Below are 14135 nucleotides of genomic sequence, written 5' to 3'. Positions count from 1 at the left end.
TGGACCCAGCATACTCCTCCCCACTGCTTTGCTTGCAGATACAACACCGACAGCATTACCAACCTCAGCTGCAATACTATTAAAAGTCATTGTATGAGGAATGTAAGAATCACTCTCTGCAAGCACGGAGGACAGTGCTACCTGTAAGAGGAGGCAGCAACAAACCCAACAGCTGAACACAGAAGAGCACATTTTGTGCTGGCTCACCTGCAGTCAACAGAGCACTTGCATCCACATCTTTGCTGTGCAACCTGCCACCTGCTCACTAAACACCTCCACGTAGCTGCAAGTGGCTTCTGGTACTCTGTATTTGCTTTATCTGGTGCTCATCTGTACCAGTCGGGCAAAGCTGCTAGCATGCTTTTTCCACAGTAATGAGCTACTGTGCTACAACCCACATTTTGGGGGTATTTCTCATCAGACAATATTATCTTTTTTACCAACTGAAAGTGTACTGACGTATCTTAAATTTGAAAGGGAAAAGACTTTCTTCCTTCACTTCCAGCAGCTTCTTACTAACATTTAAGCAAAGATAAAACGCACAAGCATTGTAAAGGAAGGACACCAATAGAAGGGGAAGGTGTGACAAAACACAGCCGTCTCTAGAAGGCTGTGTTTTCTACCATGAATATTGAAAACTCAATTTGCAAAACTGGTTAATTTTGCATGCAAATGGACAGTTACACATCTAACTGACCATTTGTGCAAGCAATTACATGCACAATTACCTGATTGCATAATTGTGTGGGCCTAATTTTGAAATTGGGTCTTACATTTTCTGTTGAACACAAGCGCTGTATTTAATAAATAGATATTAAGTATTTTTGAAGCAAAGTCATCCAGATCTACTGACCTAAAACCAAATATTGACACGTGTATTTACCCAAAAATAGTAACAAGGAACCCTGGTGTAAAGCAGCATGTGCCCACCAAACTAAGCCACAAGTTACTCTGCTGAAACTTCTAGTCCTTTAAAATGCAATTGCCAGCAAAATACATAATCAACATAGGCACAGTATCTGTACCAATGTACCTAATATCTTCATTAGAAACACTGGCAAATCTCTTACTGTAATTTTTTCAGAGGAAGACTTGTTCTGGGGTATTCTTGCTGCTTCAGTTGTATTCAAGGGAGGAAAAAAATTGAAGCAAAAGCACATTAAAAGAAACTTACTGTTAGCAAGCAGGTCAGCAGCTCATGAGTGTGGTTTCATTGGGCAAACCCCGAATATCAGGTGAAATTCAGACTTTGAATTATGAGGTAGTGCAGGGTTTTTGCATGTGATCCAAGTGCTTAACGTCCCAGGCCTTCATACTGCTGACCTCTAAGAATAGGTTTCCATGTAAACTTAATCATCCTCAAGTATTTTCAGCCAATCATACGGAGTATTTTTCTTTTATGGAATAATCCTAAAGACTGCCTGTTTTCCTGTGCGTGTTATCCCCAAGTCTCTATTTTACATGTCAACCAAAGGGTCTTTAAGATTAGTTGTCAGAGGCCTGGAGTCTTGGCCAAATATCAATTTTCTGTGGGGATGATGCATTAAATATAAGACGCTCATTGTTGCCGCAGGCAAAGCAATATAGCAATTACCAAGCTATTTCTGATTTACAAATCTCTAAGTAATCATATTGTTGGAAACCCAAACTTGATGGGAAAGAAATTAAGCAGATTGTTAAAAAACAAAGGCTATCACTGAGGCAGTAACTGCCAGCTCCCTTGGGATGCACGTCAGTGGAAAGACCTGTTATCACAGTTCTTGAGACATACGTTAAAATATGTTTGCAGAGACTCGGGAAAAAGCAACTCCAGTACCCTCAAGCCTGTACTTAATCCATCTAACCTATAGTTAGACCACAGAGAGGACTTCAAGGTAGCGTTTGCTCTTCTCTCCACCCTTTCCTGGTAATCTGGTACCTGCTGCTTATGCTTATTTCTACCATACCTCTGCATGTCACTATAGCCCTATATCACTTGGCATCTACATACTCAATATTACTAAGGTTTGTGTGATCTGAGAAGTGACACTGTTTCAGCACCTCATACTGGAAAAAGGAAGGAAAGCCTCTGAGTCTGTGCCACCAAATAAATGGGGGGGTTATTCCAGATATTCCTAGAAACACAGGCATGCTCCAGTTCACACGAGTTTTCAGAGAATTTAATCAACGAGTGGTTTAAGAAACACACATAAGATGTCCTTCAGTCACCTTAGGCATGCTCTGCAAGAGTCAGCGGGCATTCCCAAAAAACGTGGCACTGTGGCTCACATCAGCACTATCCAAATCAAAGAGCAACACCACAGGTAGCAGTGCATCCCTCCTCCTTGTCTGGCATTGCTCCAGTGCTCTTCCTGCAAAAGCCGGCAACAGCACTGCCTCCATAAAGTGCTTAAACACCAACTGTGCCCTAGGGAGACACCGGCATCATAAAGGCTCAGGACAAACAATAAAAAACTTAAATTGGCCCCAGATGGCAAGACAAACAGATTTAAGCCTGACAGATGCTACCCAACACCAAAGCTCCCCATTGGAGGAAGGACCCAGTCATCAGTGAGCTGAAAAGGATGCTCTTACAAATACTGATGTCATGTATGTACCAGTAGTTGATGTCATTTTATCACATCACTGAAAAAAATCAAACAAACAAACAAACAAACAGGCTAGACTTAAAAACCCAATGGAAACAAGTACCACAGCAATTCTTGTATAGGACAATTTAGACACTTTTAATCCAGGAGAAGCCCAGGGTAGATACTATTTGGAGAAGAAGCTTTCTGCCCAAATGGACAGGAACCATCTGGGACAGACAGGACCTACAGAAATCACAGACCCTCATATGGCCTTTACTTGGAGAAAGCTACTATTCACAATGTTTTCATTCTCATTTCTGTGGGCCTTCAGTGAGACTGAGATTATTCAAGTTGACAGCAAAAGTTTGGCAAGCTCATTTTCCAGTATCAAAGGACACCTACCCATAATTGCTCTACTATAGTATGAGGCATAACCCCTATATTTTAATGCCTTAACCACATGTCATGGAAGCAGACTAAAGCTATTAGAATCTTAATAAATCCATGTTTCCATCTCCAAAGTCACCAGCAATATTTCCCAGACATTGGAAAAAAATAAGTCAACCAGTCCCTGCATAAAATCTTACCAATGAGTTAAAAACCATGGCTTATAAAAACAATTCCTGGATGTCCCTGTTTCTTAAGCTACAGGAGCTTTAACTTTTATCTGCACACAGAGGAGCTAAAGATGCTTTTCCTTCTTTATGCAAAGACTGAGATTCTCACAACTCTAAGATCTTGGGATAAAATTAACATGAAGAAATTTGTGGGCAATAACACTGTGTGAATCTATTTGCAAATCTTAAAAAAAAAAAAGAAAATCTCCTTCTGTCCCCAGTCTTTAGTTACTACAAGAAAGTGAATACTAATAAAAGGCTATTTAAAAGCTATTTTATTAAAGGTTTGAGCTGCACACCAAAACCCTTGGGCAGCCAAAAATACTCAGCACAGAGCTGATTTTATTTCCTTTCTGAGCAGTTGGACAGAGCCACAGAAAACGTAAAGCATTGCTACAGTTGTTAGCAACTCCAGAAAGAAACCTGTGCCACAGACACCACATTATCAATGCAGCAGCTGCTTGTTGTATCGTGACATAACGAGATTTCCCACTGACATGTGAAGCAACATTAGAAGGCAACCTAGCCCGTAACTTCAGCATATTATACAGCACAAGGGTGATGTAAATGCTGTAAAAGTTATCACCACTATTTATAGACTCTCATAATTTTACATTTTTCTAATACGACCTTCCCAACACAAAGTACAGCCCCGGGGTGACACCGGGGCTGCGCAGCTCTTCAAGCTCCCACCAGTTTTAAATGTGTTGCACAAGAGGACACAAACGTGCACGATTTTAAGAGCGGATCAAAACTCTGGGACACAAAGAAAAAGAATCCTCCCCACAGAGAAATCCAGGGAGAAACTCACAGCAACTGGAGGGCACATCCAAACCAGCATAAAAGCCCTCCTCCAGCTCAAGAACAGACAAAAGCAGAGAGAAAAGCTGCAATGGCTTCGCATTTGGTTTGAAAATTTCCATTTTCTCTTAACGGGATATTAATCCCCTTATTCCCAGGAGCGCCGGTGGCGCCAGGGGGAGCGAGTCCTTCCTCACATCACCCAAGCCCCCGGCAGAATCAGGTCCCCAGGCATTTCACTGGGACACTGCGATGAGCGACTGTGTCAGCTTGCCAAGGGTGTGAAATAGCAGGGATCAGATCTCAATTTGCTAAACGAAATTAGCTGCACACCATTCTGTTTGCCTATCCGTTTCTCCTGCTCACGATGTGCTAATTCGGGCAGCAATCGCTGCGGTACGTACAGATAGAGCAATAAAGGCAGCTTTCAAATAAAGCAGCCATATACATTATTTTTGCCTCCTCCCTATGCAATTCCATGGCTTTTTCCATACGCTCCAATGCGTACGTCCTCCGAACATTATTAATAGCTACTAAAGAATATTATCTGCCTACCAATCACTTCAGCTTCCTACTTAATGGCAAGTACATTTTTAGAGCATCAAATATATCAACAGGGACAATGGTTGCTAAATTTGAAGTCAACAACAACTGGAAAACGTTAGCTACTTCACTGGTATTTTTATGCTCTACAGAAATATCTCTTGAAATAAATGAGCCTTTTTTATCCTTTCAAAGAGATAATAAAATAATACTGAATTATAAATACTGTCACATATCCTCAGCAAACAGCAATTTAAATTTAGATATACACATTTTTGCTACCAAAGATAATGAGCAAAAATATCTACAATTCAACTTTGCATAGTGGACCAGAAAAAAAAAATCTTAAAATTATAGCTGGACTGCAGCCACATCACAGCCAATGAACAGCCACCAGTATATAGACACTCTTGGAAAAGGGGTTAAAGCAAAATAACTCTTACAAACAAATGCTTACCATTGCATCTGTCTGCGAGGCTAACCTTAAAAGATTACTAAAATATTCCATTAGCATACTAACCATGGTACATAAACTTTTATGCTTAAAATGCTTGATATTTCAATGTAATTTCAATTAATGGAAATTGAACATTAGAATGTGCATCAAGTTAAGTGTGATGATTTTTCTTCCTGTTCGTGCACCAAAACAGCTCCACGCTGCCAGTGCCAGCTCCTGTCACAGGAGCTTTGTCCACGGGAGACGTTCCTCAGCAGCTTGTTGGTGTTTGAGGAGCCAAACTGCTACAAATCTGCTGGCACATTCAGATCTGTGCACCAACGTATTTAAGCACATGCTTAAGTGGAAGGCGTGCAAGTGGATCTACAATATCTGCTCCAGCGCCTCACCAAGCTGCAAGCTTGAGCAAGGGACACCTGCCCTGTAGGTGTCCTTTATTAGGAAAATGGGAGATGAAGGTGTGGAGAAACCATTTGGAAAGGCACAGATGAGTGTCAGGAGCCAAGCCATGCTGGAAGTCCCCAGGACAGGGGCAGGTTTCAGAGGCTTCCCCCAGACACAAGAGTAGCACGCTCTCTCACAGTGATGCTACAAACAAGGCTACCATTGTCATTTCACAAACTTTGGGATTTTCCAACTTACTCATAACACAACTTTGTTGAGAAGTGCTGGGGTTTTGTTTGTTTGGGCTTTTTGTTTGTTTTCATTTGTTTGTTTTTCAGTGCACAAGCTTTATTCTTCAACCTCCCTCTGACTCAACCTGTTTCCTTCATGAATCACAATGCCGCAAAACTCGAGGAGGATGAAAAAAGAGGTCAGGTATCACAGCTCTTAATAAACATTTATTAGGCAGATTAGTCAAGCAGCTGTGTCTGAAGGGTCAGATATTGCCCTGCAGTGCTACAGTAACCTCCACATATGAATTTAAAACCTGTCAGTAGCATGTCCCCCAGCTCAGCATCCTCTCCAGACACTCCGTGGGAGCAGCCTGGGACAGAGACCTGCCTGCTATGGGGCAGCTCAGCCCCTGGCCAGCACACAGCTGAGCCCCATTTCCCCGACTTTCTTACACTCCTGGTTGCTCTGATAGTTTGGTGCGCACTCCAAAACACAGAAGCACTGAGGTTTATGGTAGGTATGTGTCACCCCACATAACAGCAGGGAGATAGAATCCTCACTTTTGGTGGAGTGGTTTAATGCTGCTCGAGGTGAGGGTGCATCAGCATCACCACAGAGTGGCTGGAAACCAGGCACAAACACTGAGGAGGAAAGGTTCACCCCTCCCTGGCATTAGCTACAGACTGGTCCCCTAAACCAGTGCCCACTCAGGTTGTTTTTTGGAAGATATCTATAAGCGCTGTATTTCTGCATGCTCAACACCAGCTGGTGGTGAGATACAGGATTCATGTCACTATGTGACAAGAGCCCACGTTGCAACACTGATTTATTAGGAAAAGATCAAGAAAGATAAAGTAATAAATGCCTGTTCAGTTATTGTACGCCTAGCTGACATCAGAAGAGGAATCAAAACACAAACTGAGTCCATCTTAGAAATCTCTAAAAGGGAATTTACAGAAACAGTATAGGATGACTTTTTTTTTCTTTATAGCTCTGAAATGAACTGCATCCACTAAAGGGCTGGGACTTACTTTCCCATCTACTTATTTTCCCACCTCCACCTTTCTCAGGAGCTATATTTTATAGGCTTAGTCATGGAAACAAAACATAGTTAACACTGGAAAACAGAAATACTTCTTGATACTCTTACAGTGTGAATTTCTATACCTTGTACATTTTTATATTCTTGGTATTCTTACAGTACAAGTTTACAGTGCGAGTAGTACGTGCTCCTGTGGTTTAAATTACAGACTTTGCTGCCCAAATGCCTTCCAGTGTCAGACCCTCAGGTATCACTGATGCACAAGCTGTCCTGGACTTTGCACCCCCCTTTATGCAAAGTTGGAAGAAGGACAACTTTCCCTTGCAGGCTGAGAAAAAAAAAAGTATAAATATATATATATATATAGCAGCAGCTGTTCAAAGACTTCAGGAGGCTTGGCATGGCACCCGTATGCCCAGCAGAGGTAGCGGACAGTGCAGAAATTAGACCATCTATCACGTGGACACACAGATCATCACAGGGAAGCTGCCACTGAGCACAGCTTAAACTATTCGTCCAAAGCAAGAAGTTGCTAAACAAACATTAACTACAGTTGCTGAAATGACAAATCTTTCTGGCAGACTCCAGTGTTCCCATGGGATAATTCAGCTTCAGCTACACAGGCACATAAAACCCACCAGTAGCCCGCACTTGTTTGCAAAAGTAAAAGCTTTAAGTCAGTGAAAACAAGAGCCCATTGAACACCTTGAGGACTTGTCAGCTCAGCACACATGTGAGACACAGGACACAGCTGAGCTGTGATCACCTCCTCCTGCCTTCACTCACACCACAGGAAAAAGCAAATCCCAGGAACAAACCCCCACTCCTTTCCTGGCAAAATTGCCTCAGCACACTGAGAGCAGCAGAGTCCACAGAGAGAAGAGGCTGAGCTGTTCCTACAGAGTTGCCATCACTTACCAATAGTCTTAAGAGCATAAACACAGCGTTAAACCTGTATCTGTGCAGGCAGGGCACTAATCAAGTTCAGAAGCTTTCAGGGAACCATCCTGTTTCCCCATGCCAACCACCATGCACAAGCTAACCCTTACTGTCCTAAAGAAATCAGGAGAGAGTTCATTGCGATGTCAAAGCACTTGCATTCTAAGAAAAGGACCGGAATGAATATTTAAAAAAAAAAACAAAACAAAACACACCCACAAAACAAAAAAACACACCATGAGAACCCAAAAACAAACAAACCAAACCCAAACAAAAACCCCAAAACAAATAAAAAGAAAATCAAAAACAAAACCACACCATGCACTACGGACTATACCTTCCTTCTGAGCAAGTGCATGTGTTTCACAAGGACCATCTGATCACAGTTAATTGTGTTGAGTGATAGAATTTCTTCTCTTTTCTAACTTGCCACAACATTTGCTACACTATTAAGAGCACGCACTTAGTTTCTAGTTTGAACTTGTTCACCTTCAGTACCCAGTCTGGTCCTGACTTACTGCTTAGCTTAACGGGTCCTCTAGAATTTAAACCTAGAAATTCACTCCCAATTTTAAGCACTTTTGAGTACAACCAAACCATCCTTAACTCCTTCTTGAAGTCACCTGAGCTCCTTTGGTTGCTCATTTGAAGGACTTCATGGTCTTCTGCATTACTCTCTCAGTGTATTATTACACCTCCCCTGTCCTGCAAGCAAGGGCAAGGGAAGTGGGGGCAGGACTCCAGAGATGGCCAATTTGTTGTACTCCCTTTCCCCTTTAGGCACCAAAAAGCTACTCCCTAGCCAGGGAGAGGGTGTGGAGGGGTGCTGAGCAGCAGGACCAAAGCCTGGGAAATCACATCTCCAACTCTGGATCCTGCTGCCTGGGAGCTCCTGGGGGCTGCTGCCACCTAGAGATGCTCACACAGCAAGGCTGCGGGCAGCCGCCCCGCACACCTCATGGCACCCCATCATCGCACCCCACAGAAAAGGCTCACAGCCCACCCGAGCAGCTCACCAGATCTGGCAGTGACTTGCATAAAGCTCTTTCTCCATAAAGCCTTTGAACATGTGCGTGTTCTTGATGACAAGCTTCACTTTCACATACAGCACGAGTGAACTAGCTGTGGTTTGTTTAAATGTATCTAATTCAAACCAAATAAAAATAACTTAACATCCCCTGAAATTTAGAAGGAAACATTTAGTTAAATTGAGGGCTGTGGCTAATTTGTCAGAAAACTGAGGGCACATTTTAGAACCACTCAGCACTACAAATTAAGGTCAGGAGTGCAAAGCAGCACTTGCAGCTCAACTCAGTGCACCTGCAGGCTGCTGCACCCTCAGCTGCCACACTCACAAGGGACCCAACGTGGCTTATCCCACTCCCCATCCTGCTTCACTACCATGCAGAAAGGCTTCTCCCCTCACGAGCTGCTAATGCCAAGTTTCATTTCATTTACTCGTAGGCAGGCATTTCAGGTCCTTATTATTACTGTTTTCATGTTAATTACAAGCGCAGCTCTTAGTGCCAGAATCCATAAACATATACATCAATTACCATCTCTTTTTAAAAAAAAAAAAAGGAAGTCACAACTAAGTCACTCAGGCACTGCTCTGGTTATCATGCAGAGGCTCCCCCACCACAGCCCTGAAGACAGACACGCACTGTGGGGAGCAGGACTCCATAACAGTCCCTGTTCCCCCGTGGTAAAAGGGCTGAGATGGGACACCTCCTTTGCACGGACTGAGTCATCTGATGGCAGCTATGGGCTGAAACTCCCAGTCAATATTTAACGTGCCTTTGCAAAGGCACTCAGAGCTCAGCCTAATTTTAACCATCAAATAGACATCGTGGCGGAATAAACGGGAGGGGTGCCAAGGAGGGCTGCTGCAAAGGAGAGGAGCTGCATCTCTCCATGGGCATGTGCCATGTCCCATCCAGCATGGCCCAGAGAGGAGCAGCAGCATGAAAATAAAGCCTTGCACACCCATCACCTTGAATGTGCTTCTCACTGGAGAGAAAAAAAAAAATCATAATTAAAAAAACAAAACAAAACCAACAAAAACGAAACAAACAAAAAAACCCAAACCACTAACAAAACACGCTGCAAAAATATTTGAAGTACAATTAATTTCTCAGAGCAGCTGAATACTTCAAAGAGCACTAAGTTAATTTGGCTGTAATTATTTAACAACTCAACAGCTCCATATATCAGAAAAAGGAGTTAATTTATCTGCTATTTCCAAGCAGAACAAAGACTCACCAGCTTCCAGGTAATAGCCCAAACTGTTTGGCTCACGTGACCCTGGCTGAGCTGTGCACTGCAAACATTATATGCCCGAGCACGGAGACATAATTAATAGAGAAAAAAACAACTCCAAAGTATTCACATATTTGCATCTTAACCAACAGATGTGGGAAAATGAAATCAAAAGTTTGGCCAACAACTTGCTTGCATGACTGAAGACATCATCATCTCCCTTGATGAAGGTGGCAGCAACAGTCCTATCCTAACATCCCCAAAAGCCAGGAGAGTCCATATTGTGGGGCATCCTAAACATTTGCAAATCAATGCTCACCTGGCCAGCATACTTTGCCTATTACAGTAACTGCCAAGCAGCAAGTCAATCATTAATAACTGCCATTGCCCACAGCAGCACCCAAACCCCTCCAAACAGAAAATGTCATTCCAACCCCATTACTTTAACAAACAGGTTTATTTTTTTGCACAGTGCAGGGCACAGCAGCTTTTCTGCATCACAAATCCAAGAGGCTTCCCCGGAGGTGTCAAGACAGACAGGACAGCGATCCTGGACCAATGCCTTGTATTTTCACTGGGTTATAAATCCAGCAAGGGAGCATCTTTATGATTGTCCACTCCAACGGCCACAGCTGAGCGGTGGGGAAGGAGGGCCGGAGAGCAGGGGAGCAGTCCAGTGAGGAGGGCTGCTGCACAAAATTGGGACAGACTACAGGGAAAGTCTGAGACAGAAAAGTACCAATTCGGGGAAGAGAGAGGCTGTGTGTAAACAGGGAGGCAGGCAAAAAAAGGTATGGCAAACCAGAGCCTGTGAAACCTGAAATGAAATGCTCCTTCAGCTGCAATTTACTGATCCAAACCGCAGGAAAAGACAACACAAGGAAAAAGCAGCAGCAGCCCAGTGTTTCACCCCTGCTGATTTCAAGGATTAGAAAACAATCACACGCAGGAAAAGTAAACTGTGCATCAAGATCAAAAACTGCCTGCGAAGCCTAACCAGGCAAGCAGAGCCGGGACACGCTTCTTTCACTTCTCGTCAAACACGGCATCATCTCAGTTACATAAAGCCCCAAAATATAAACTGAATTGTGAGAATGAGGAGCTGTTGCACCAATACCGCCCAAACATCATACATTTTGCATCACCGGGGAGGAGAGAAAAAAAAAAAAAAAAACAGAAAGAAAGTTACAAAGATTGAAGATATTTTCTTTTAATGTTTTATTCATAGCACAGGCGCCCCAGAAGCCGACGCAGCGGGAGGCGAACCCGGTGCCCTCCCCGGGCGACTACACCGGCACAGCCCCGGTACCACAGCGGTGGAGAGCGCTGCTCCGATGCCAAATAAAAATTACATAAAATCAAGCCAACGCTGCACGTTTCCCACCAGAAAGTTAAAAAATCAGGGGAGACTCTGCCGGAGGAAAACGCTGCTTTCCTGGGTTTAACTTCAAGCCACCTGCTCGCTTTGCCCCGTGCGCAAATACACTTGGACCTGTGTTTATGTTGCCGTGTTTGGACACACCTTATAGCTATAATGTATACGTGTGAGGGAAAAGCTTCCTTGTCTGCCCGGCGCAGCGCAAAGTTTCGGAGCGCGCAGCCCGTCGGAGCGGTAGCGGCGGCACCTGCGCGGCCGGCGGGGACACCGCGCCCGGCCGGGGCTGTGGAGGAAAAGGGCGGCCCCGGAGCCCGGGCAGCCGCCACCAGAGCGAGGACAGCGGAGAGCCGCTGCCGAGAAAGGGCAGCGCTCCGAGAGGGGCTCCAAGGCAGATCCTCAGCGCGGCACACGCTATCGTTTATAATAAAAATAAAGTGGTGTTGCCGCGACATTGCTTGGAAGCGGCGACCTGCGCGGAAGATCCGCGGCCGCCGGCTCCGCTCCGTTGCCCGGCGGCTCCCGCAAGGGCTTGTCGCCCTCTGGCCGCCGCCTCTCCGCGGGACCCGAACAAACTCCCGCACCCCGCGCAAGGGGATGGGGACCCTCCGCTCGCAACCCCGCCGGGCTTGCGGAGAAGTTAGCGGGAGGACGCGGCTCCGCCGACTCTCTAAGATCCCCTCTCCGTCCCTCACCGCGGACCGGATCGCTCACCCACCTGCCTGTGCCGCCGCGGCGGTCCGCGGGGCCCCGGCCGCCGCCGCCAGCACGCAGCAGCTCCACCACAGCAGCCCCCCGGCCGCCGCCGGCATCGCGCCGCCGCCACTGCCTCAACGCCGCCGCCTCAGCGCCGCCGCCATCCCCCGCGCAGCCTCCGCGCTGCCGCCGCCGGCTCCCAAAAGTTGCCGCCGCCGAGCCACCGCCCCCAGCGCCGCCCCTCCGCGGGCGCGCCGCGGCGCCGACGGGGCGGCCGCCGCTGCCGGCCGCGGGGCGCTGCGCCGCCAGCACGCGGGGAGCGGAGCGGCGCGGAACGGCGCGGAACCGCGGGAGGCGGCGAAGGAGGAGCGGCGGGACGGAGCGAGGGGGCGGGCGGGGGCCGGCGCCGCGCGGGACCGCCCCGCCTCAGCCGCCGCACCCCCCACCCCACCCCACACGTCCCTCCGCACCTGCGGAGCCGCGCGGGGCGGTGGCGGGGGCTCTCCCGCCCCGCGTGCACCGCGGAGGGTCAGGTGCGCGCGCGGGGCTGTCACTCTCCGGTGAAAACAAACCGCGCGGGCATCGCCGCGCGCCTCCGCGAGCCCTTCCCCGCCGAAAATTAAGGGCGGGTGGGTTGCGCACGTGCGGTTGCGCGCGTGCACGCTCGCGGCCCGCGCGAAGCAAAACAAAACAAAACGGGGTCAGCTGCGCGCGTGCGGGCGCTCGCCAAAATCCCCGCCGCGTGCGTGTGCGCGGGCCCGCGCGCGCGGCCCCAGGGCCAGCGGTGCCGCCGCAGGGAACTTCTGCCGCCGTCCCGGGGCAGCGCGCACGCGGGGCGGGGAGGGGCCTGTCCCGAGGGACACGGAGACACGTCCCAGAGTGGCCATGGGGAGGGGACCCCCCCCAAAGGCGAAGGCAGAATGTTAATGAAGCGGTGGAGAACGCGTGCTGGGCCGAGCCGATCCAGCCGTGGTACCGGCCACGTGTGAAAAACATCGGGGCACACTCGCGCTCCTCCACTTTGGGCTCCCCCGGACACCTGATCCCACAGGGACGCGGCACGTCGCCCTCCTCCGTGGGTGCTGCCCCCACAGCCCGGGGTGTGTGCAGCCCCACAGCCCCCCACTTCACGTGCAAAGACCAAGGCACCTGCACTAGGCTCTCATCACCAGGGTACCATGCAGGACAGACACCCCCTGCTAAATTTGGAGGCTGCAGGTACCTGTCACTCAGGTGGTTAAGTATCCACCATCTCGATGGCTCCTGCCAGCCGAGTGGCAACTCCTAGATGCACCCCGGTGGGGACAGCTGCAGTGCAGGCATTCTGCAAGCACCGGGCAAGCTGCCACAGCATCCCCCTCACTATTGCCCACTGCTGTGCCCACCCCAGCACAGGGCTGAAATGCTGACACAGACACTCTCCCTAACAGGTCCAGGGGGCCTGACATCTCAGGAAGGCTTGTCTCAGCAAGACAGTGACCAAAAATCTCAACACCTCACCACGGTTTTGAGACAGCAGCTTCCATTTATCACTCTTGATGACTGGCATCCTCACAGCCTCAGTCAGAGCTGAACTGAACTCTGCAAGTGTGCAACAGAAGGCTGTAGAAGCATCTTCAGTTCTTCATTTTACTTCCCTGAAATGTGTACTCTAAGTCTTTGCTCCCTCCTCACCCCAACCCAGCCCCCTGTGGATTTCCCCAGCATGAAGGAGCTCTCCTCGTCCCTTTCTATCTGGTCTGTGCAATGCTTCTCGGAGCGCTCCTGTTCCCTGTTACCCTGACGGCTTTCCCCGGCACCCTGGAGCAGATTTAGTGGAAGAGCACAGCACTGAGCATCTTCCCTCCAGCCAGCTCCAACCGCAGAGTTTTCCCATAGGAATTACCTCAACCTCAGAGGGTCCACCCCAGCCCATCCCACCAAACTGCCTCTTTTCCAGCAAAGCCAGAGGCTTGCTTGTCTTTAAAAAAATAAAATTTTAAAAAATCCCCAAATCAAGACAGAATTTCAAGTTGGATTACAGCTATTCTCTGAAGAGCCAAAAGTTTTAGCTGAAAAGAATTAGCTGGACTCTGCAGAAAAGGGGATGTAAAGAAGGAAGGTTCATTGCCCTGGCGCTGCATCTCCCCGCCCCAGGACAGCTTGGCGTACATCAGTGGTGGCCAAGCGTTGATTCTGCCAGCCAGCACAGTGGCCGGAGGAAGAAAACACAGTGGGG

General features: G+C 47.8%; 1 protein-coding gene across 1 annotated transcript in view; it reads right to left on the bottom strand.

Moving 5' to 3' along the window:
• ERBB4 (erb-b2 receptor tyrosine kinase 4) overlaps nt 1–12033 on the bottom strand; it is a gene marked incomplete at both ends in the record, with an annotated part of 612462 nt that extends 600429 nt beyond the window's left edge. The window contains one exon of the mRNA XM_080346338.1: nt 11940–12033. Within this exon, the coding sequence (XP_080202464.1) occupies nt 11940–12033 (94 nt within the window). The remainder of the gene's footprint in view (nt 1–11939) is intronic.
• Between the last annotated feature and the right edge of the window lie 2102 nt (nt 12034–14135).

This window comes from Nesoenas mayeri (assembly GCF_963082525.1).
Source record: "Nesoenas mayeri genome assembly, chromosome: 6".
Taxonomy (NCBI): domain Eukaryota; kingdom Metazoa; phylum Chordata; class Aves; order Columbiformes; family Columbidae; genus Nesoenas; species Nesoenas mayeri.
Note: the sequence above shows the minus strand (reverse complement) of the source record. Positions and strands in the feature narration are given on the sequence as shown.